Source organism: Sparus aurata, chromosome 15, assembly GCF_900880675.1.
Source record: "Sparus aurata chromosome 15, fSpaAur1.1, whole genome shotgun sequence".
NCBI lineage: Eukaryota > Metazoa > Chordata > Actinopteri > Spariformes > Sparidae > Sparus > Sparus aurata.
The window spans coordinates 3,641,116-3,665,874 of record NC_044201.1 but is presented as its reverse complement, the minus strand read 5'-3'; the positions used below and the strand labels follow the sequence as shown (position 1 = coordinate 3,665,874).

Genomic DNA, 24,759 nt, shown 5'->3' with positions numbered 1-24,759 from the left:
CACATGGAACGCCGATCACTCTGTGACAGTTAAATTTTTACTTCCTCTTCTCATTTCACTTGAGTTTCTTCCATTTAATTTTCTGTAAACTCTTATACACTTTATAACAGTCTTTGAGGGAGTTTGACAATTGTATTATTTTTTAAATATCTGAATAGGTCCACATTTTCTAAATACAAAAAAACCTCATTGTACTGATAGCTTAAAATGTCATGTGAAGTCAGTGAACCAATCACAAGCCTCTACTGATTATGCATTGTCTCTACTTATGTCTAGATCAGCATCCAATACATTTTTAATGTTCCTCATAATGTATTTATTGCGTGTATCTGTGAGTAGATCTCACAAGGAAACATTACCTGTCTTACATCGAGATGTCCTCTGCTGTGTCCCCGCACATCCGGCCACGTATCTTTTTCTTCCATTTAGTTTTTTATGGTTGTTGGCATCCATAAGTATTGCATCGCCCCCATCTGCTCTACTATCTCTTGCACCATCTATTCCGGTATTGCCATGGCATGTGTGAAAAGGCACCAGACGGAAATGTTCCTGAATGTAGCTGCATGTGTGAGTATCACAGTGAAACATCACCAACGGGCAGCCTAAAAGGTTATCCCAGTAATTTACTGGGAACTGTGTGTGGAATAGTGGGATGGATTGATTGATTGATTGATTTGATTGATGAACAGGCAGAATGGCAAAGACAGCAAAACTCCCACACTTATTCAGCGAGCTACTTGTTGCAGTAATTGTTCCAGCTCCCCAAGAGAAACGGATAATCCTTCTTATCTATTAATTTATTTAATACAAGATGTCAATCAAACTTAATCAAATGAGGATGGCTTTTTAGAGTGACCAATACCTAACAGCTGAATGTAACAGCTGAGGATCCAGTGTGTATAACAGCAGAGGATATTGAAAAGTGAGGAGAATACTCCACCCAGTGCACCATAGGTGTACGTCAGTGATCTAATGGAGTGCAGTGGAGAGAAATGGACAGAGGGAGGAAATGAGAAAGGCAGGGAGAAAACAAGTGACCCAATGAAAACACTGAATCAGTCCTCAGCTCTTTACCAGCTAGCTACAAAGGAACAGCTGTTGAAGCGGCTTCCCTCTGTGCTAGCAGCTAATTGGTGGACAGCTTGCTGTCATTCACCTGCTACAGCCAATGAGCTGCTGGCAGCCTGATCTCTGTTACTACCCAGCCACTATACGACCCTCTCTCTGTAGCTCTTTACTGTTACAGTCAGACTGTCACAGTTTCTTACTATATACTAGGGGTTTCATGACTTCAGATTTAAAGTCGACTCTAATGTGATGAAAGTCGAGTCAACGTCGACTAGTCGCTGATGATGTCATTCATATTTTTCCGTCATAAACAAAATCGCAGGAGGAGGGAATGTTTTGCAACAATCTGTATTAATTGACAACAGCATGCATAGAAATTAGAAATCACACATAAACATCAGGAATATCAACAACAAGCTGTAAATCAGCTGTAACATTGATTTAACATGCCTATACACCTTAGCCTACACTGTATACTTCTCCCACATCAGTGCAAAAAAAATACTGTAAACAAGGGAGGAAAACAACGCAGGCATGGACCTGCAAACCTATTCATCACCATCAAAGTCCTGCTCAGACACAGCTCCTGTTTTTCGATCCTGGTTTGCGTGTAAAAACACAAGGGCATCGACGTGGGCAGGATGAAGGCTCGCCCGCTGTCGCGTGATGGTATTTCCAGCCAGAGAAAAAATCCTCTCGCTCGGCGTGCTGGTAGCTGGAACGGCCAGGTAACGCTTGCCCAATTTAGCCAAATGGGGGAATCTGTCCTCATTCTCGGCCCACCACTGCAGCACGTTTTGCATGGTGGGAATTTGCGGTGTTTGCAAATAATCACAGAACTCTTCCTCTGCAGTGCACTGATGACCGGCTCTCCGTCCACTGTGATAGTGCGGGCCGAAAAGTTGCTCAGAGTCCTGCTCCAGTCTGGCTTTTTTCCCCCTCACTGGCTCTCCCTCCCTGTCATCCACCTCCTCACCTATAATAAAATTAATAACCAAGTTTACCAAGGCCGCGCATTCAGAAATAGAAGACAATTTAAATTAATAGGTTGGATAAATTTCATTTAGCGCACTCACCTATCGCTGCCAGCGGCTCTCCCTCCTCTTCAAGCAGGGCGTGAAGGTGGGTCTGGGCAGCCTCTTTTTTACTCTCCAGGATGAACTGAAGATGCTTGAAAGTGCAAGTGACGGTGCTACTGGTCTCATCTTTGGTGAAATATTTCCACACACTTGACGTACCGCTGCTAGTTTGCTGCACAGACCCACCAGCCTCACTTGTTGTTTTCTCTGAGGCGTCCATGTTGTACTGGCAAAGTCACATGATCGCCGACTAGTCGACGTCACACACAAAACGTCATTGTAGCTCTTAAAGTCAACTAGTCGACTAGTCTGTGCAACCCCTACTATATACTAATACTGTAATGTATGCACAACATCCAGATGTTAATAGTACACTTTACTCATTTTAAATGGATGATTTCATAGTAATTAAGACATCTGATAAATAAGATCAGTCAGGCTGCAGATTTACAATACTACTTACATTTCAAAAGACCATGCCGTAATTTACTACCATGGATTTAGTAGTTTACCTTTCATTCTTGTGCTTTTGCACCAAAGGAAACCTTGCACTCTGTGAGTTTGAATCTTTTTCCTGCCATGAGTGGAAATAGAGTAGGAGTGAAAAATATGTATCATTTAAAAAAATGCTATTTTGCAAGACAGTCAATGATTGTTGCCGACTTCTATTTCTTTAATTACTTACTATACATTTTTACTGCTTCAGCAATGATTCTAGTGAGGTTGAAACAGCCTTTACAGCATCATCAGCAATACTGGAAGTGTGACATAACAACAAGTATAAAAAGTTAAACTACCTAATGATATAATAGCACCGTAAAGTGAAAAACTTAAATTAGAACACATAGAATAGAATAGAATAGAATAGTCTTTATTGTCATTGTACAGGAGAGTACAGTGAAATTGAGGGTGCTCCCGCAGCAACAAATAAAAAAAAGCAACACATAGAACAAATAGTAATATAAATATAAATAAATTATATATATATATAGCCCTTTAAGGTGCTAAAGGGAGGTAGGAGGAGGTAGATTGGGTTTGTTCTTGTCGGGGGGGGGGGTTTGTGAGTGTATCCGTTCGTATTTGTAGTTGGTATGGCCCAGGGGAAGAAGCTGTCTGTCAGCCTGCTGGTGTGGGACTTTGTTGACCTGTAGCATCTCCCAGAGGGCAACAGATCAAACAGGGGGTAGGCAGGGTGTGAGGGGTCTCCTGTGATGGCCTTGGTTCTCCTGAGACAGCAGGATGTGGTGATGTGTTCCAGGCTGGTCAGAGGGCAGCCGATGATCTTTTGGGCAGTGTTTATGACCCTCTGCACCGCCTTCCTGTTCTCAGCTGTTGAGCCTGCGTATCACACACCCAGACAGGACGTCAGTACGCTCTCCACAGAGGAGTGATAGAAGGCCAGCAGCAGCTTTGTGTCCAGTTTGTTTTTCCTGAGGACACGCAGGAAGTGTAGTCGCTGCTGAGCCTTCTTAACCAGGGCCCTGATGTTGTAGGTCCAGGAGTGGTCTGCAGAGATGTGGGTGCCCAGAAACCTGAAGGTGGTGACAGTCTCCACCTGTTCTCCATTTATGAGGAGGGGGGTGTGGTCATGTCTGTTCTTCCTGAAGTCCATGATGAGTTCTTTTGTCTTTTGGATATTCAGGGTCAGGTTGTTGTCTGAGCACCATAGCTACAGTTTCTCCACCTCGGCCCTGTACGCTGTCTCGTCCCCGCCTCGGATGAGTCCAACCACTGTGGTGTCAACAGCATATTTAATAATGCAGTTGGTTGGGTGAGTTGGAGAGCAGTCGTAGGTGTACAGGGCGTACAGAAGAGGGCTCAGAACGCAGCCTTGAGGGGAACCAGTGCTGAGTGTGAGTGCAGTGGAGTGGTGGGGGCCGAGTCTCACAGACTGTGGGCGAATTGACAGGAAGTTTCTAATCCAATTGCAGGTGGGGAGGGGGATCTGTAGTTCCAGCAGTTTGGTGATGAGAATGTCTGGAATTATGGTGTTAAATGCTGAGCTGTAGTACACGAAGAGCATCCTCACATAGCTCTTCTTGTTCTCCAGGTGGCTCAGCGCTGTATGGAGTGTGAGGGTGATGGCGTCCTCTGTAGAACCGTTTGCCCTGTAGGCAAACTGGTGGGGGTCGAGGGAGCTAGGGAGACAGTCTCTGATGTGCTGGGAAACTGATCACTCCAAGCACTTCATGATTACAGACGTCACAGCGATAGGTCTGTAATCATTCAGGCTGTCTATGGCAGGTTTTTTGGGGATGGGGACGATGATAGAGGCCTTCAGACATGTGGGGACGGTGGCATGTGTCAGGGAGAGGTTGAAGATTTTGGTGAGGATCCCTGCCAGTTGGTCTGCACATGCTTTAATCACTGCCCCTGGGATACCGTCAGGACCAGCAGCTTTCCTGGGGTTTTTTCTCACCTCGTGCTCCTGGAGAGAGAGAGGTGGGGTGCTGGAACCAGAGGGAGGCAGTGACTGCAGGTGTGTGGTGGTGGTCTCAAACCGGGCAAATAAGCTGTTTAGCTCCTCTGCCAGTGTGCTGCTGCTGTTGGAGGATGTGGGAGGGGGGTTGCCTTTGTAGTTGGTTAGGGCCTGGATGCCCCTCCACATCTGACGCAGGTTATTGTCCGTCAGGTATTCTTCTATTTTGTTCTTGTAGGAGACCTTGGCCTGTTTGATGCCCCTCCTCAGGTCAGCTCTGGCAGTGCTGTAGAGAGCTCTGTCTCCCGCCCTGAAGGCCGAGTTACGAGCTCTGATCAGGGTCTGGACTTCCTTTGTCATCCAGGGCTTTCTGTTTGGAAAGATCCGGATGCGTCTATCCTCGGTGACGTTATCTACACAGCACCTGATGTAGAAGAGGACAGACTCGGTGTGTGTGTCCAGGTCCTGATCTTCAAAAATGCTCCAGTCTGTGCAGGCAAAGCAGTCCTGCAGCTGGTTGAGAGCATTTTCAGGCCAGGCTTTGATGGTCTGGGTGGCTGGTTTTGTTTGCCTTCTGAGGGGGGTGTAGGCAGGGAAGAGTAGCAGAGAGAGGTGGTCTGATTGTCTGAGGGGCCGTCCACACGGATGAAAACGATCTTTTTTTTCTCCGTCTTCCTCGTCATCGTTTTAAGAATATTTGCGTCCACACGTCTTCACTGAAAACGACTGAAAACGACCGAAAACGCTGTAGTTCATATTCCAGGCCAATAGGTGGCGCTTGACATTCACCAAAAACGGAGAAGAAGACACGGAGCATGCGCATCAAGCTTGCGCGCTGTAAACAGACAGTAGATGGAGAATCCGAACACAACAAGAAGAAGATTAAAATGGCTAGTGCAAGGAAACCAGAATCGTTTGTGTGGACCGGTAATGAGGTCGAACTGCTGCTACGGCTCACACTCAACTACAAGGCATGTAAGTTGCAAGAAAGGCTCAATATCTTCTGCAGCACGAACACGAGCATGCAGGCCGCCATTGTTGTTGTTGTTATGGGACATCGCGGGGTGGGGCGATGGCGTCATCGTTTTGGAAAGTATGCGGATTCGCCGTCCACATGAAAACGGGAGGGCTGCGTTTTCGGATTTCTCCACCCTGAGACCCGTTTTCAAAAAAGTGCGTTTTCAGGCGCTGCGTTTTCAGGATCCGTATGGACGGTTGGCCAAAACGATGCAATACATGTGCGTTTTCGCAAAACGGCGTTGTCGTCTGGACGGGGCCTGAGGTGGGGGAGGGGGGTTGATCTGTAGGCATGCTTGATGTTGGAATAAACATGATCAAGTGTGTTTTCTCCCCTGGTTGCACACTTAACGTGCTGGTGAAATTTGGGGAGAACAGTCTTGAGGCATGCTTTGTTAAAGTCCCCAGCAATGATGTGCACGCCATCCGGATGAGCCCTCTGTTGTTTACATACCATGAGCTCAAGCTGGCCGAGTGCTGTGCTAACGTTAGCATGGGGAGGGATGTAAACAACAGTTACTATGGCAACCGTTAGCTCACGTGGCAGGTAGAAGGGTCAGCACTGAACAGACATGGCCTCTTAGTCCGGTGAGCAGTGGGTGTCTATCACTCTGCTGTCCGAGCACCAGTGCTTGCTGGACTCGATAACAATCCATGGGGTGCCCGGCGGTCTCGCTATCTCCGGTGGGATGCCGTTGGTCCGTGTGAAGGCACCCGTGATTTCTATTTTTGCCTGAAAGCCAATTCTTATCAGGTCTTGGCGACTGTAGATGGGCTGCTGTGGCATGTGTGTGCCAGAAAAACAAAAAAATGACATATAATACACAAAAAAGATGCAAAATAACAGGGAGCTCTAAGCCGCTGCGTCTGGACGCGCCGCCGTTGTCATACACATGTTCTGATGAAAGGCAAGCCATTACTTTTGTTTGGGACTCACTAAAGTTTCTACTCTTAAAGCTCTTGGAAAAGTGCATCAACAGAATGCTCTCTGGTTTCGCACAGAATTCTCCTCCTGAATATCACACTAAGACTTTTCCTCATCCTGGGTTGTTTTGTCACTCAGCCTTCTGCTACTACTCCCTTATCACCAAGTTTAATGTGTTGGCTTTTTAACCAACGCTGGCTACATTAATTATTGAAAATATATGTTGAGCTTCTTTCCAGTTTGCATGACACTTCTAAAATGAATCTATGGGGTCAGTTAATGCCTGAAGTAATTAGCAAGACGTGATGTCAAAAAATGTGTATTCATAGCAGGTATATTGTTATGGAAATGTTTTACTCCCTTATATCGATGTCTACATCGGCCCCATAAATCAACACACAGAACGCTGGCCTAATGCATATCTTTCGATAACAATTTAAAATGTTATGCCCTTGGTGTTGTGTAAACACCTATCTTTTTTCTATTTATCTAGTTGTACTATTGTTATATATGTTAGGCTTTTTTTTATGCTTTTTAATACTTGTTTATATTGATATTTATATTGTCAAAAATGAAGAGCCTGCTATCTGTGTTTCGTTGTTTATGAAACAATGACATATAAACATCTACTCTTTTCTATATTCCCCTGTAGTATCAAACATGGTGCTGAATATCAATATTTTGCAAGGTAGCATGTCAAAGTTGGAAATTCAAGTACGGTGAAAACACTACTGTGTAGTAGCAATGTAAAGTCAACCAGTTCAAAGACAGTACTACAATTCAGGAGAATTAGGAATAAGTTGATGCCTGATTTGGTTTCTAGACAAGTTCAGAACTTTAATGAGAGCAGTCTCGTTACAGTGTTGTTAAGACTTGGAAGAAACACTAGGTTTGCATGGATGCACTCCAATCATTTCTTAATTCAACTGGGTCAAATATTACTCAGCAAATGCTACAATATTTTCATGAGCCAGATTTGTGCTTCAACTACTTTTGTATTCTGTAATGGAATAGAAGGCCAAGTCTGTGAATGCACATAACAGTTAAATGTTTATATCTACCTTGGTTCACTTTTGGCACCCTTGTTCTTAGTTGGATGTCTATTTCTGCCTGTTTAAGTACATTGAGAGCAGCAGAAAACTGGGGTCAAATTGCTTGCATGTGTTCACATACTAGGCCAATAAAGCTGTTCCACAACCTGGTTTTTAAATTATCTGTACTTTTTGTCACACAGTGGCTTAACTCACATATTTACACTCACATACGATTTGAATGGTGATAGTCTGCTTTTTGATAGCCTTGGCAATGGCCTATAACCATGAGCCATGAGTTTTTACTCAAAGGATAGCATTATATGAACGGAGTGCTTTCCTCCATATATGGCAAACAGAAGCACAAGAAGCACAAGCAGTGGCTTGGAAATGAGGTCTGTAATCCGAGACCTATCACTTTTTTTGCTCTCAGTGGCAAACCACTGTGCTCTCAATAAGACTTCTGTCATTGTACTTATGCTGCCCTTTCTTCAGAAGACACACACACAAACACACACATTGTTTGGATTTCTTCATTGGTCACAATGAAGGAATCATATCAAAATGTATCAAGAATATATAAATGTACAAATGATTTGTGTGTAGCTGTACTCATGGACCTGAGAGGTTGCTAGGCTAACCCCACTATTGTGAATTTTTGGATAAGAAAAAGAAAAGAAAAACCGTACTGATGAGTTTGCTGTTGTAAGATGGGGGGAAAAATTGATCTCTAAGTGAAATCCATCATTGATAAACTTCTGCATTTTCATAGAAGATTTGTTGCAGTTTGTGCTTTGGACTAGTTCCCTGACCAGCATTTCAACGTTGGGATTGGTGTAGAAACTTTCAAACTTGATTTGACATTTTAATGCTTCCAATCATTCAACCAAGGCTGGTTCAGGGTTGTTATAATCAGATAAAAGTTTTTCTGAGGGGTCTATGGACCAAATCTGAAAGAGAAATGTGGAAAACCTTTTGTGCATATTAATAAAAACATTTTTATTTGTCTAATCTGGTTTCAAGAAACACATTGAAAATTGCACCCTAAACTTTGTTGTAGTCTGCTAGGTAGATTTTAATGTTCCTTGCTTAGAAAAGGTTCAGCTGCTGGATGTATCAGTCTGGTTGTCCTCCAGTGGTTTGACGTCTCACCTTGATACAGGTATGCAAAAATCCTGGAACCTTTGGTAAATAACTAACTCAAATAATAAAGCATATCTTTCAAACCATTCTACATTAAGTCAACACCTGTCTGTAGGGCTGGGTATTGTTAAGAACCTCACGATTCGATTCGATTTCGATTCTTTAGGTCGCAATTCGATTCAATATCGATTCGATTCAATATTGACTTTAATGCTTCGATATCGATTCAGTAATAAGTAGTAATAAACAAATAATTAATTAGAGTACGTGTTGATACTTTTTAATTAAAAAAAGTCATTTTAAATTATAAATCTTTCCTCTAGGAAGTACTAGTTCGAATTGAAATGTAAACAAAGGTACTCGATATGTTCAGCTATAAAATAGTGGAACCATAGTTAAGCTGAGAAAGTGCCATTGTTTCTGGGACTGCATGGTTAATTTTTGTCTGACATAAACACAGACATGACAGCCGTCTCACCGCCCTCCGGCTAGACACGAGGGGGTAAACGTTGACACTGAACCCCCCTCTCTCCCCGGAGGAGAGTGCTACTCGCAGGTGCACGGTTCAGCGGCCAGGGTGAGACCAGCTGCGCTTGGAGTTTACAGTCTCCGGCAGAGCAGTGCGTCAGACATCAGCTACCCGCCTCCGCAGCTCCGACGGTGTTTCCGCGGCGCATCACCCTCCGACCCTCGAGCGAGGTCGCGGGCGAGACGCTTCCAGCTGCTGGAGGCGGGGACCGAGAGGTCCGGCGAGGGACAGCAGGTGGTCGCTTGCCCGAATCGATTCAGAGGATTTTATGAATCGATATTGAATTGGGAAAAAATATATTGCAATGCATTGATGAATCGATATTTTTACCCACCCCTACCTGTCTGGATTTAGAGCTCCAGTCTGATTACTTACCAGTAACAAAAAGGTGTTCCACAAGGTTCAGTTTTGGGTCATGTCCTCTCTCACCACCTACATTAATGACATTGGGCCATATTTAAATGATCTATGGTTCATGGTCTAAAGCATGTTACACAACATTGGTTAGGCGTTGTCCAACTCCCATTTGCTAGTTAAACAGTGAATAATCTGGGTGCAGAGCAAGGTACAGGGTGCAAAGGGGTCTAAGGGGGTCTAAGATGACTGAATTAGTCAACTGTGTGTTTTGAGCGAAACATAAATTAAACCAATCAAGGTGTCATTTCCCATTCTCTTAAGAGTCAGGTGCACCAGGACCTGGAGCATTTCTATCAAACATTGGCACTCATCTTTAGTGAGGGATGGGTTTGTGATTTGTGGCTGCTGGACCTTCTCCCTCTGCTGTTTTACAATCATTTGTGCCATTAACAACTCTATTTGACGGCAAATAAAAAAATACACTGATATTCAACTGAGAAGGAGGAATGCTGCTTGTGCGTTCCTCTGTGTGTAATAATCTTGCGGATCTCGGTCTGTGGATCGAGCAGAAAGGGTCATAAAATGATCATTTTGATCAATAGCAGCTACGATACAGGTTGGTGAAAGTCTTTAATGAGGAAAATATTACTGAAATTACCTGCTGTGATCCTCCTGCAACATGGACAAATTCATATCTTGTGTGCAAGATAGTAATTTCTTGTCTCAAAGAAGTGACCGGAGTTGATGCTTACATGAGTCAGTACAAAGACAAGATTAAGGGATTGCTACGAGTTTTTGTGCAACGGTTTCAGATCTCTGGTGGGCTTGACAGTTTTTTGCTCGCTATTGACAGTCAAGGCTTCTGATCTGCCCATCAGCATCCAACTAGTAATAATTGACCTGCACTGTGATTCAGATTTGAAGGACAAATTTGCCTCGGTGGTCGTGGACCAGTTTTTCAGTATCTCTTGCCAGGGTACCCCAAATTGACAGCCCTTGTGCAAAAGTTTTGTGCAAGTTTGGGACTACCTACCTTTTGTAAAAAAGTTTTTTCTGTAATGAGCATCAATAAAACAAAGCTGCGCACAAAGCTCACACACCAGCACTTTAAATGACACCCTGAAATTGGCTGCTGCTCAGGATTTGACACCTGATATTGTTGCACTTGTGAAGGCTAAAACATGCCACGTTTCAGGAGCAAATTAAACGGCGAGTAACCCTACCTCTGAAATGCTGCTTCACACACTTTTGCATCCTTGAAGAATACAGTATAGCTATTTAAAGACAGTGAACATTGTGCAATATAATGTCAGTCAGCAGCCTCAGTCCAAACAAGTTTTGTTTGATGGAACCCTATTGTTCATCCATTGCCACAACTTTTATGTTGTGTAAATGTTTTATGTTATGTAAATAGTTTCAAATGGCAAGTGATATGCATGCACGGAATAGTACCCACAAGTGGTAAACCAGCTTTGTGAGGGAGCAACACTGCTCTTCACCCTTCTTTTGTGTTACTCTTTAATACTTTATGTCAGGTAGTTGTGGTCATTCAGCCTGCAGCTCTCAAGTCTTTTTTTCTCCATTCCGACTCACTGAGCTAATCTTTTCTGTGGTCTTCGCCAGATGGCCAGGTGATTCCTCTGGTGGAGTTGTCAGCAAAGCAGGTAGCCTTCCACATCCCGTTCGAGGTGGTGGAGAAGGTTTATCCACCTGTCCCAGAGCAGCTCCAGCTCCGCATTGCCTACTGGAGCTTTCCTGAGAATGAGGAGGACATCAGGTGAGAACACTGATAACCTGGAATTCTTTTTTTTTTTTCACCTTTCAACTACTGACAGTTGAAGATGCGAGTTCAATTTGCTGATGTCCTGTTTCCCCTTAAGAGAGTAGGAGAATAATAGGAAGAAAAGAGAGCTCTTTTAAAGTCTCCTGTCATAATCAATTAAAAAATGTCTCCAAACCACAAAAGTTAGATTGTTATAGTTGTATATTTGTTTAATCTGTTCTCACTTCAGAAGCAGGCAGTAGGCAGACTACTCTGTAGTCAGGCTGCATTTATTTTACTGTATTAGTAGATAGGATTTGAAAATAAAATAAAGATTATCTTGCCATAGTTGCAGTTAATTTATGTGATTGTTCAAGATAATACCAGCAAACCACGTGATGAAAGAACTTGAGATTTTCAAATGCAGTGTTCATTTTATCAGTGGGATGCAGTGGAATTATCTGAGCTGATTTCCCTACAGTTGGGATCTTAGCAGTAACGAATGTTAAATTAGATATGTATGTGTAGCACAGATAAGAGATTAAAGGGACACTAATCCTCAAGAGGTAAGCATCCAGTCTTTGCCACCTCAGTGCTATAATTTCTCTTAACAAGTTACAATTTTAGCTTTAATTTGTAACATTTGCACGTGTCAAAACATAGAAATAACTTAAACACAAGAAATGAATTTAAATCTCTAACCCCAGCTTTTGTGGTATGAGGAGGCAGGAAGTGTTTTAGGTTGCAACCTAATTAATGTTGACAGCAGCCAAAACATTATTTTGCCTCTTGTGAAGTCACTTAAATCATTAATATTTATTGCATTACTGCCCAACTGGCAACATAAACAAACTGCCAACCATGTTTTCATTTTTTCCTTCTTTTCTGCTGCTCTCTCGCTCTTGCAAAAACACAGTCACTACGCACAGCACACATGTTGCCTTTTCGTTTCTTCTCAGTTTGTAGTTGCTTATTGCAAAAAAGAAACAAACTCTGATAAAAGCTACAGGCAGCAAGACAGAAGACTGCCAAAATACATAGGATTGGGAGATCCTACTGTAGAGCATGGATTATTAGAAAATTCTGGTCGATCCAACTGACCAATCGGTTGGTCGCAGTGTTTTTAACTAAGGATGCTCTGATTGATCAGGCACCGATTGTCATCGCCCAAAATTCAAAAGTTTGAATGGCAGTCTCTATAGAGCCTGATTAGAAGAGCAGATAAACACCTGAGACAGTTTGTCTGTGCACTGCTAAAAGGCCTGCTGCTAACAGCTTGCCAACTATCCTTTTGGCAATATCCATACAGATTTTCGGTGCCCTCTTGGTTTAACCAGTGTAATGTGTTTGCATGGCCCCTGTGGGGGATAGATGGACCAGTACTGGAAACAGTTCTCATAACATTGGGTCTCCCGCTGAGAGGCCAGGCAGTGATCATAATTAGTACTGACACAGTGCTGTGGAGAGAGATAACTGTGGTAACAGCAGGAGAAGACGTGTTTCGTTGGAGTCAGAAGTAGTACCTTCAACATATTATTTGGCACTGTCCGTTCATATTTTTTGTTGTCTGGAGTGGGGGAACAGGGTAATGCTGTTTGTTTTGAGCCCTGCAGCATGAGAGCTAACAGGAACCAGAGCTAACAACTTACAGATGGCAGTGCTAATAGCTTACAGCAGAGCTAAACACAACAGAACTGTTCAGAGGAACATAAAGTGTTAAACCGTGAACTGTGTAATGTAGTTTAATGTGACAACACGACAAGTTTACACTAAAAGTACGGAAGTACTTTAGCTGAGTACAGTTTGTAGGTGAATGTACTTTGGAGTTACGATCATTTTTCATCTGGGTACATTTTATTAATCTGAACTAACACGGTGACCAGGTGGTGGAGTAGTGGCTTCAGGGCACAAAGACTGAGATAACTGAGACTGAGACAGAATGCTTCCTAAATTCTCTTTTTACTTTTTTTTATTTTTTACAATTTAGAGATGACTTGATTTTGTTTTAATTATTATTTTACTATGCCACTGATAACTAACAACTATAGATAATAATAAAATAAAGAAACTTCCTTGTAGTCAGTGTTCAATATCAGCCTATACTGCTGCTAGTTATTGTAATCGGCGATCGGCCCCAAAAATCCTGAGCGGCACACCCTTAATTTTAACTCCACCTTTTAGGATTGGATCAGGGTGCTAAGTACTAGAAAGATAACCAAAAAACACAGAACAGCATTGAGTGATTCTTTTCATATCTTTTTCAACTACTAAACTGGACTGCTTGATGGAAGCGCGAGTATTCGTTAACATTGAATTCTCTGAGATTTACACACACACTTGCACAAACCTAGACAGTGACTCAGTTTTAGTTCAAATATCTTCAGCACTTTCTGTAGCTTAAAATAGGGTGTTTCAGAAAGTGAAAGGTGGAATTTCTAGGTAGGAAGCTGACATTTTTAGATTGTGCAATTGTCCAGAAGGACACATAGGAAGCTTCCACCTTTAGGCCAACTTGGATTGAGGCACACGTGGTTCTCAGCATCTCAGCACTGTGGCAGCACTGTGGCATTTTATGTCTTCCATGTCACCACGAAAAAGTTGCCTTTTAGAAATAAACTTTACACAGAGAGACTTCTGACCTGGATGCAGGGCTGCTCGATTATGGCAAAAATCATAATCATGATTATTGTGATTGATATTGTAATCACGATTATTAAAGACGATTATTCATTGATTTGAGAACAAGCACTTATTGAACTTTGAACTCTGGTATTTCTTTTAACACGAGAAGTTTGAACTGAAAAACAAGAAAAATGAAAATAAATAAGAGAAAAATATATCAATAAAATGAATTAAATAATATGTAAAAATAAAAAGTGAACACTATTCCGGTGCGGCTCGACCATAGGTCCGTTGTGGTGGCAAAATATAATGCTGTTGACACTTCTCTTGCAACTTTTCCGCAACATTCGTCCTAAAGGGCAGGCAGCGCAATTCTGCTGATATGGTGACGTGATGGTAACACATATGGTGTCCTTAACTGAGGACTGTGTGGCGGTGGCAGGAGTCGAGGAGCTTTTCATTTTTGAGTTTTTTTGTTCCTTTACTACTTGGCCATATATTACATATATAAATTGGTCGTGTTCCCTTGAGGTGCAGACACGGTCGCGTGACGTATCTTGCACAATATCTCCGTTTGTTCCGAGTCAGACTCCTCGAAACCGAAGTGTTTCAACACCACAGAATTCGCTTTACCTTTCTTCCTGACCAAAGGCTGCCTTTCTGCCATCTTCTACCGCCTTCTTCTACACGTTTTTTCAAAATACGCACTGGCAATACGCACAGGCGTGGCTGAAAGCACAATTTTCGGGCGGGGGCGGAATGCACAGGTGGAGATGGAAGGGTTCGCTGCATTTACCACACAAGACACGGTGTGCGGCAGAATGATCATTTTATTGCGATTATCTTGTTTACATGATCGAGGGAAGCCGAAATCGAAATTCAATTAATCGCCCAGCCCTACCTGGATGTGTGGATAAACAGGACTCACTAGTGTAGATACACTCAGTTTTGTGATTCAGTGATAACTAATTTGTTTCTCTTCATCTCTCCTTTACATGTGTCGTTTACATCATTTTTCTCTCCTTGTTTTTTCCTGTCTGACCTCTGTGGTTGTTCTCTCCCCTGTCTGTCTCTGTCCTCCTGCTACAGGTTATATTCCTGCCTGGCTAATGGAAGTCCAGATGAATTCCAACGTGGAGAGCAGCTATACAGGATCAGAGCTGTCAAAGACCCCCTGCAGATTGGTGAGTTGAGTTGTCGCAGTTACCATACCGAGACTCAAGAAGACATTTATCATTCCTATTGTAAACTATAACAGTATGCATTATAGATATAGTACAAATCTGCTATGCTTGAGCTTATAATGATGGCATGTACAGCTTGACTGTGATTCGAAGGGAACTCCATTCACTTACATTGTAGCTATAAATCACCAAATTATTACTTAAAAAAGTCCTTTCATAGCGGCACCTTTCATTGAGTGAATTTGATAATATATGTAGTGCGCTTAGTAATTGTTGTAGTTTCTTTGTCCATTCCAGTCGTCTTCTCTGATTCTGTCTCTTTGTCCGTCCTTCTGTGACTGTCTCCTCTCACCAGGCTTCCATCTCAGTGCTACAGTTGTGTCCAGTCAGGCCGGTCAGTCTAAAGGAGCTTACAACGTGGCGGTCATGTTTGATCGCTGCCGCATCACTTCCTGCAGCTGCACCTGTGGCGCTGGAGCCAAATGGTGTGCTCATGTGGTGGCCCTCTGCCTCTTCAGGATCCATAATGTGAGTTTGTGTGTACCCTAGGGAATTCTATCAAACTGTATAACATTTTTGTCAAATCAGTTGGTCTCATTTTATCATCAGCAATCCAACAAACAGTATTCATAGCCTACAAGATGTATCCGGCACAACATCCTCATCAGATGGGGGATGGGGAATAGGGTTAAACACAAAATGATTAGTCAAATCTCAATAATCAGTATTAAAAAATATTTTTTAGGGTGAAAAGCAGCATGACATGCTACTGGAACGCCCCTTTTTTCTTATTTTCCATTGTCATTACTTGTTCTTTGACTACAGCATTTTTAATGTTTATGCTTAAGATGCTAAAATCATAACTATCCCATTGATGTAGTCAAATACACACATACCTTCTTGGGAAGGATGTATGATTGGTTGACAGGAAGTTTCAATTTGTACCAACATGATGAAGAGGGGATGCTCAACTAGCAAAATAACTCTATAGTCTACCTGTCATCAACTGTGTTGTGTCCTCTGTAATCTAAGGTGTGTTTTTAAGTTTAGATTTTGTGAGTGCTACAGAGCTTGTTACCGGGGGCTATTGGGTGTTGGTTTGTTTCTATATATGTGTCTGTGTGGTTCTTCAGGCATCAGCAGTGTGTCTGAGGGCTCCAGTCTCTGAGTCTCTGTCAAGGCTGCAGAGGGACCAGCTCCAAAAGTTTGCTCAGTACCTAATCAGTGAGCTGCCTCAGCAGGTAATGTCCATTTCCCAAACATTTTGTTCAATTCTTTGTTATCTTTATAGAACAAAGAATTGAACATCTGCATATGTAATTTACATATGAAAAAGAAACTGTGGTATTCATTCAGTTTTGTGTCCCCAGATCCTACCAACAGCTCAGCGGCTGCTCGATGAGCTGCTGTCCTCTCAGTCTACTGCCATCAACACTGTGTGTGGAGCTCCAGGTACAGTGCAAGAAATGAAAACATAGATTGTTTATAACGTACAGTAAAGCAAGAGAACAAGGTGGAACTGTCCTAATGTGCAAGGTCTGATATTCAAACCAGGGGTGAACTTTTAATGATGTGTTTATGTGTGTGTAGACCCCACAGCAGGCCCTTCAGCATCTGACCAGAGCACCTGGTATTTGGATGAGTCGACCCTCAGTGACAACATCAAAAAGACTCTTCACAAGTTCTGTGGGCCTTCACCCGTAGTCTTCAGGTACACACTACTTATCTTTCTTAATGGTCCTTAGATGGGCTGTATATAAGATACAGCCCTAGTGTAAAACAATCAAGAAATGAACCAACATTATCAATGGTGTGTAAAGTAGCAACAATTTTGACATTGTATTGTGTTGCAGACATGCTGCTAAGTTAGCATGCTAACCAGCTAGCCCTGACGTGTCCAGTACACCCTCATACCAGATGACATCTTTTTACCTTGATCAGCGTAGTTTTTTATATTACCAGCCAAGACTGTAGTACAACCTTACTTTATATAACACTCCCTTTCTACCAGTTGTTTTACTGCCATGCTACTTACAAATAAACATGGTATAAAGTGGTGCTTGTGTGTGTGTGTGATCCACAGTGATGTAAACTCCATGTACCTGTCATCCACTGAGCCGCCAGCTGCTGCTGAATGGGCATGTCTGTTGCGACCTTTGAGGGGCCGAGAGCCAGAAGGTATCTGGAACCTACTGTCCATTGTCAGGGAGATGTTCAAGAGACGAGACAGCAACGCAGCCCCACTGCTTGAGATCCTCACTGAGCAGTGCCTCACCTACGAACAGGTTCGTCCTCAACATTGACACAGGCTCAAGGTGCTGAAAGTTAACCAGTGCAAAAATTAAAAACTAAACTCATCTGCATGTTAGTGATAATGTTGGAGTTGAATCCTGAACTGTTCCTTAAATGGATAGTTCGTTTTTTTTGAAGTGGGGTCATATAAAGTACATATCTATAGTCGATCTGTTCTCTACCATAATCACCGATCAGCGCAGCCTCAGTTTGGAGGAGCAGAGAGCCGCTCCAGCCCAGAGGCTCAGCTTTGTACTGCAGTGAACGGGGTCCAGCAAATAAGCGAAATTAACCACCTAAAACAAGGCTCACCTAAACATTTTTACATCAGTTCAACTGTACGTTGTATACGAACGAACTCTTGAACTGATGTAAAAAATTTTAGGTGAGCCTTGTTTTAGGTGGTTAATTTCACTTTTTCTCTGGACCCCGTTCACTGCAATATAAAGCTGAGTCTGGGCTGGAGCGGCTCTCTACTTCTCCAAACTGAGGCTGCGCTGATCGGTGATTATGGTAGGAAACAGATCGACTATAGATATGCACTTTATATGACCCCACTTCAAAAAACCCGAACTATCCCTTTAACTGAGTCATTATGATATTTTGTATTTGCCAATACAACGTACTTTCCTTATTTGCCACTTCATCTATGTATTCATTAACTCAATACCGTTTCCAATTTTTAACCTTGCTCCCTTGCCCCTCAGAACGAAGTTACAAGGGATAGTAGTTTAAATCTCCACCTATGAAATTTGGACAATGTTTGAAGACCCTCATACATCATCATTTGTTTTTGATTGCATTTATGTAAAGAGACGTAGCAGATACGCGCCTTCCATAGAGGAAGCAGAGGCTGGGCACTCAGAGGTTGACCCATTCATCACCCAAGCCGAAGTCACTGAGGTAGTCCGGAAGCTCCTCAGCGGCAAAGCACCGGGGGTGGATGAGATCCGCCTTGAGTACCTCAAGTCTCTGGATGTTGTGGGGCTGTCTTGGTTGACACGTCTCTGCAGCATCGCGTGGCAGTCGGGGACAGTGCCTCTGGACTGGCAGACCGGGGTGGTGGTCCCTCTATTCAAAAAGGGGGACCGGAGGGAGTGTTCCAACTATCGAGGGATAACACTCCTCAGCCTCCCTGGGAAAGTCTATTCCAGGGTACTGGAGAGGAGAATTCGGCCGATAGTCGAACCTCGGATCCAGGAGGAACAATGCGGTTTTCGTCCTGGCCGTGGAACACTGGACCAGCTCTATACCCTCCGCAGGGTGCTCGAGGGTTCATGGGAGTTTGCCCAACCAGTCCACATGTGTTTTGTGGACTTGGAGAAAGCATTCGACCGTGTCCCTCGTTGGCATTCTGTGGGAGGTGCTCCGGGAGTACAGGGTTGGAGGCCCTCTGTTAAGGGCTGTACTGTCCTTGTACGACCGGAGCAGGAGCTTGGTTCGCATTGCCGGCAGTAAGTCAGACCTGTTCCCGGTGCATGTTGGACTCCGGCAGGGCTGCCCTTTGTCACCGGTTCTGTTCATTATTTTTATGGACAGAATTTCTAGGCGCAGCCGCGGGCCGGAGGGGATCTGGTTCGGGAGCCACTTGATTTCATCTCTGCTTTTCGCGGATGATGTGGTCTTGTTGGCTCCTTCGAGCCAGGACCTCCAGCATGTCCTAGGGCGGTTTGCAGCCGAGTGTGAAGCGGCTGGGATGAGAATCAGCACCTCCAAATCCGAGGCCATGGTTCTCGACCGGAAAAAGGTGGCTTGCTCCCTCCGGGTTGGGGGAGAGTTCCTGCCTCAAGTGGAGGAGTTTAAGTATCTTGGGGTCTTGTTCACGAGTGAGGGAAGGATGGAGCGTGAGATTGACAGACGGATCGGTGCAGCGGCCGCAGTAATGCGGTCATTGTATCGGTCTGTTGTGGTGAAGAGAGAGCTGAGCCGAAAGGCGAAGCTCTCGATTTACCAGTCAATCTACGTTCCTACCCTCACCTATGGCCATGAACTTTGGGTCATGACCGAAAGAATAAGATCCCGGATACAAGCGGCCGTCATGAGTTTCCTCCGCAGGGTGGCAGGGCGCTCCCTTAGAGATGGGGTGAAGAGCTCTGTCACCCGGGAGGGGCTCGGAGTAGAGTCGCTGCTCCTCCACATCAAGAGGAGCCAGCTGAGGTGGCTCGGGCATCTGTTTCGGATGCCCCCGGGACGCCTCCCTCGGGAGGTGTTCCTGGCATGTCCCGCCGGGAGGAGACCCCGAGGAAGACCCAGGACACGCTGGTGTGACTATGTCACTCAGCTGGCCTGGGAACGCCTTGGGATCCCCCCAGAAGAGCTGGAGGCAGTGTCCGGGGAGATGGAAGTCTGGGTGTCCCTGCTCAGGCAGCTGCCCCCGCGACCCGGCCCCGGATAAGCGGACAAAAATGGATGGATGGATGGACGTAGCAGATATTTCCAATATGCCGTCCCGGCTTGCCTTGGTAGTCTGTGTTACACAGTGTTCATACATACACCAATTACACCATACAACAGGAATCACATTCACTTATCACATAACAAGAGTTAAGTGAGTTTACTGACAAGACGATGGTAGAGGATTTGTTGTCGAAGGGAAAAGCAAAATTAGGTTTTGTGCAAATTGTCAGATATAAACTCAATTAAAGCTGCAAGCAGTGATGAACGGGCCCTCACTCGATGCATGTCGGGCTGTCTCGCTGTCGGAGGGCGCCCCAGATGTCTGCTCACCTGTTACTTGCATGTTATGTTGTAGTGTATGATGTGGAGAAAGCAAGCAGTAAGTGTCAGGTAAATCGGATGATGTTTGTCTGACTTCCTGTGTCCAGTGAGTGGCGCTATGGATATGACACAGTATTGATGCATAGACGTATTAAGGGTGAAACCCTCTACATGTGTGAGCAATTTGGTGTAGATGGGAAATTGTATGTTGAAGTTATAAAGACTTTCTGCTTTATGGCGAAGCACCGAAATTGACCGCACCACCACGCCCACCAGGTATAACGTAAGCGAAAGATTGTGATATCTTTTCATCTTCAAGGTCTGAGGATGATACTGACTGAATGTGAAGTCTGTGGTGTTAAATTTGTAGGAGGAGTTGACTAATGATGCCAGGAAATACTGGTGTTGTCACAAGCTCCATAGTTGGTAGGAAAATCTGGACACTGCAGTAACCTTGATGCCACTTCCAGCTGTTAAGATTTCTCTTGTGTTGCTTTTATTATCACAATGTTATTTGCCGTTTGTCTGATGAAGACAGAAAAGCATGGATGCTCACAAATTCATTCACAGCATCTGTTATTAATCAAGTCATCAAATAAAAAGACATATTCATTACCTGGCCACTAGCGGGGTAACATTAGCAACCCGTGCTTCTATCCTGTTAGTGGATTGATACCAAGTGCAGCAGCTTCACTGCTGGTTTTAATTGTCAAATGCAATCCAACGGGGGAAATGCAACATGAAAATACTTACAAATTTGGGTACCAAGACATCAGCAGTAGTAATGATTGTTTAATGATTGTAATAAAGAAAAAGACCATCATAGATTGAAACAAAACATAGGGGTATGGCTAAATATGTTTGGGTTGGGCTGCTATGTACCCACAAGCCCACTAATTTGAAATGCCTTCTTTGATTCCACCAATTACATTACTAGATTGAAGTATTGATTGAAGGGTTCATTTACAGGGGTAAATCAGTTTGGTCCAGACCACCCATCACTTACTCAGTTAACATTATATTATGATGGGCTGAGGATGCATGTTGTTTTTGATACATTACGGGGAACTTACTGACTTCAATTAATGTTGGAGCACTGCTGGCATTTCCCAGACCTCTCACCTTTAAATGAATATGAAATGCTAAAGAGAGACATGAAATCCATATGTTGACCTTTAATTATGAAGAAAAGTGAAGTACATGTTACTCACTGAGTTGTGTGTGTTCAGATCATCAGCTGGTGGTACAGTGTTCGGACCTCCGCATCGCACAGCAGTGCCAGTGGCCACACCGGGCGCAGCAATGGCCAATCAGAGGTGGCGGCTCACGCCTGTGCCAGTATGTGTGACGAGATGGTGGTGCTATGGCGGCTGGCAGTGCTTGACCCCACTATGAGCCCCTGCAGGTGAGACCATTGGCACCAGGCTACACACTGCTTGTAGCCTTGTTAAATTGTAGCTGACTTTCATCATTAAATCCCATGCAGAAGTTGTGTAATATCAAGACACTTTTTACTATTGGATTGCATCAGACAACATATTTAAGTTGGGAGCAAGTAGTTAATAGGGACACAAATTAACAACAAACTATGAATGCTCTCTTCCAGGCGTTTGGAGCTGGCAGGCCAGCTAAAGCAGTGGCATCTGAAAGTAATAGAGATAGTGAAGCGGGGACAGCATCGTAAGTCTCTGGATAAACTCTTCCAGGGCTTCAAGCCTGCTGTGGAGTCCTGCTATTTCAACTGGGAGGTGGCCTACCCACTGGATGGCATCACCTACTGTAGTGCTGATAAGAAAAGTGCCACATTCTGCTGGTCCAGGGCAGTGCAGCTCCAAAGAGGAGCCAAAGCTGCTGCAGGAGGGGGTGGAGAAACTTCTGAAACAGTTGGAGTAGTGCGAGGAGAAAGTGGAGCTGGAGATTTTAAAGGAAGAGGAAGTGGGCACTCCTCCCAACAAGAGGTGGCAGTGCGACCCAAGGAGACCATACTGACCAAGAGGAAAGGTCTGTCAGTGAGTGGTGGGGGAGGGATGCTGGTCCGTCTGGGAGGGAGCGTCTCTCTGGCCTTGGAAGATGGAGGAGGGAAGTGCATGTACAAAGGACCAGGCTCCTCCTCTGGAGGCAAGCTGAAACTGACACAGGGAGGTGGAAAGGGGGCATCTGTAGGAGGTCCTGGAGGAAATGGAGGGTTAGGAGGTGGTAAGCATGCCGGTGCCAAGAGAAGAACCAGCAGTGAGGACAGCTCCCTGGAGCCAGACCTGGCTGAGCTCAGCCTGGACGACGGCTGCAGTCTAGCTCTGGGGGCTGAGGCCAGCAACACTTTTGAGTTTCTCCCCCCACCCCCTGAGATGCTGCCCTCCCCGAGCCCACTGCTTAGAGACTCGCGCAAGTACAGCAGTGGCAGCGGAGGGAGCAAGATGTTTGAAACAAAGCGTGTCAGCCAAGCATCAGCAACAGTTCCTGCTGCAGAGCCTGCTCCACCTTGCTTCCCTCCCAAAGAGACTGTGGTGGTTGTTATGGACCTGCCGAATGCTGCAGAGAAGGAAGCAGAGCTGGAGGTGGAGCCTGTCCAAAATAGAGATGAAGATGTAGATTCAGCTGGCAGTAACCAGCCTTCCACCTCCACCACAACAGCAAGATCAGGTACCACTGAAAAGGCTGCCAAACCACCACAGAGTGGCAAAGAGGGAGTATTAGCTGGATCAGCTACAGGTGGACAAGCTAACCAGGCTGCAGAAGCAGCAGGTGGAGATGCAGGAGAGGCTGTAGGTGAGGATGACTACCAGGCATACTACCTGAATGTTGCCTCAGAGGAGGGAGCAGACAGACAGCTGGCTGACAACCACCAGGAGGAGGAGCCAGACATCTTCGCAGGGATGAAACCTCTGGAGCAGGAGGGGCGCATGGAGGTGAGGAAGGGGCACAGGTGCTGGTTATATTGTTCCAAGCCAGAGCTTTACAGGACGGGTTGTAAAGATTCGAAAACATTCTGACCTCATCCATAAAGGAAATATCTATTATTTAACACATATAACGCAGCTTCAGACAATTCAGTCAAAATTGTATTTACCAAAAGAAGACATTTGAATTTGATTATCTTTCAGCCATAACATTAACATCTATATTGGTGCTCTCCAGTGGGCCTGAATGTTTAGTACAAACTGACAACATTAATATTGCAATTTGACTGGGGCATTACCTGTGTGGATGGGTGCAAAAAACAGGCCAACCATAGCTGATAGTACTCTCATTATTCATCTCAAATCAAAGTATTGTACAATTACCTGTAAGTAAGCTGTGAGTCACCTGGCAAGACCACATCTGGACAGGTGAAAGGGAGACCACTCTTGCTAGCAGATTACATGCTGCCATACCTCCCTATCATAGACCACTGACTATAAGTGCCTTATTTAGCACCTGTGTTGTGTTAATGGCCAGCAGAGGGCAATTCCACTGGTTTCAAAAAGAAGTCTTACTGTTCATGAACATATGAGAAAATGACACTTAATTTATTACCTCAGTAAACTGTTTTTCTAATGAGTTTATGGTCTCAGTCTCAAAACACTCTGCCAGTAAGTACATGGCAATTTGGATTTTCATTGTTGCCTGCAGCTGCCTACATTTTTCGCTTCCAAATAAGCTGTTTCAGATTGACTACTATCAGTCTGAGAGCAGTCAATCTGGCTGATCGCATGCTGCTTGCTCTTAATTGTGTTGGTGTCCAACTGTTTTTACATTAGATTTTGAATAAAACGTTATTTTAAGTAGTAGTAAGAATTACTCAAGTTCAAAAGTAAGATCTAGCATATAAAAAAGTACAGGAATTTCCATTAGTGAACAGAATGCATGGCTTTCAAATCAAACTGATGAAGATGTCTTGACCAAAGTAGAATAGACTATTTTCTGCCGGTGTCTTTAATTTTTCCATGTGTGTTTTTTACAGGTGCTGTTTGCATGTGCAGAGGCTCTCCATGCTCATGGCTACAGTAATGAGGCATGCCGGCTTGCTGTGGAGCTGGCCAGAGACCTGTTAGCCAACCCTCCAGACCTGAAAGTGGAACAGCCACAGACTAAGGTAAATCCGGTCCCTGCAGTGTCAAAACACATTCTCCTGTGTCCTTTGACTTCTCTTATCTATTTATTAAAGTTAGAAAATACAGATGTTGAGTGTGGTAAAATGTTGTTTCATGTTCTAACATAGATTTTATTTCCCTCGTTGTTGGATGTAGGGTAAAAAGAGCAAGGTGTCAACCAGTCGTCAGACGCAGGTAGCCACTAACACGCTGTCAAAAGCTGCCTTCCTCCTCACTGTTCTAAGTGAACGACTGGAGCTACACAACCTTGCCTTCAGCACCGGCATGTTCTCCTTGGAACTCCAGAGACCGCCCGCATCTACCAAAGCTCTAGAGGTCTCTCACTCTCTCGCACACGCACACGCACACACACACACGCTATCCAAAGTAGAGATGCACCGATCCAGTTTTTTCCGATCCAATCCCGATACCTGGGCTGAGCGTATCGGCCGATACCCGATACCGATACCGTTGTTAAATTAATAATAAACTGTACACCTTCCACCATGTGAAAGGGACTAAAGGCACCAGACTTTCCTAACT

General features: G+C 44.2%; 1 protein-coding gene across 2 annotated transcripts in view; it reads left to right on the top strand.

Moving 5' to 3' along the window:
• zswim8 (zinc finger, SWIM-type containing 8) overlaps positions 1–24,759 on the top strand; it is a 50,926-nt gene that overhangs the window by 8,189 nt on the left and 17,978 nt on the right. For both annotated transcript variants that reach the window (XM_030441528.1, XM_030441527.1), the window contains exons 2-12: positions 11,192–11,345; positions 15,042–15,136; positions 15,492–15,664; positions 16,270–16,377; positions 16,507–16,588; positions 16,727–16,847; positions 17,220–17,421; positions 21,376–21,551; positions 21,753–23,052; positions 24,087–24,218; positions 24,373–24,552. In XM_030441528.1, coding sequence (XP_030297388.1) covers positions 11,192–11,345; positions 15,042–15,136; positions 15,492–15,664; positions 16,270–16,377; positions 16,507–16,588; positions 16,727–16,847; positions 17,220–17,421; positions 21,376–21,551; positions 21,753–23,052; positions 24,087–24,218; positions 24,373–24,552 — 2,723 coding nt within the window. The remainder of the gene's footprint in view (positions 1–11,191; positions 11,346–15,041; positions 15,137–15,491; positions 15,665–16,269; positions 16,378–16,506; positions 16,589–16,726; positions 16,848–17,219; positions 17,422–21,375; positions 21,552–21,752; positions 23,053–24,086; positions 24,219–24,372; positions 24,553–24,759) is intronic.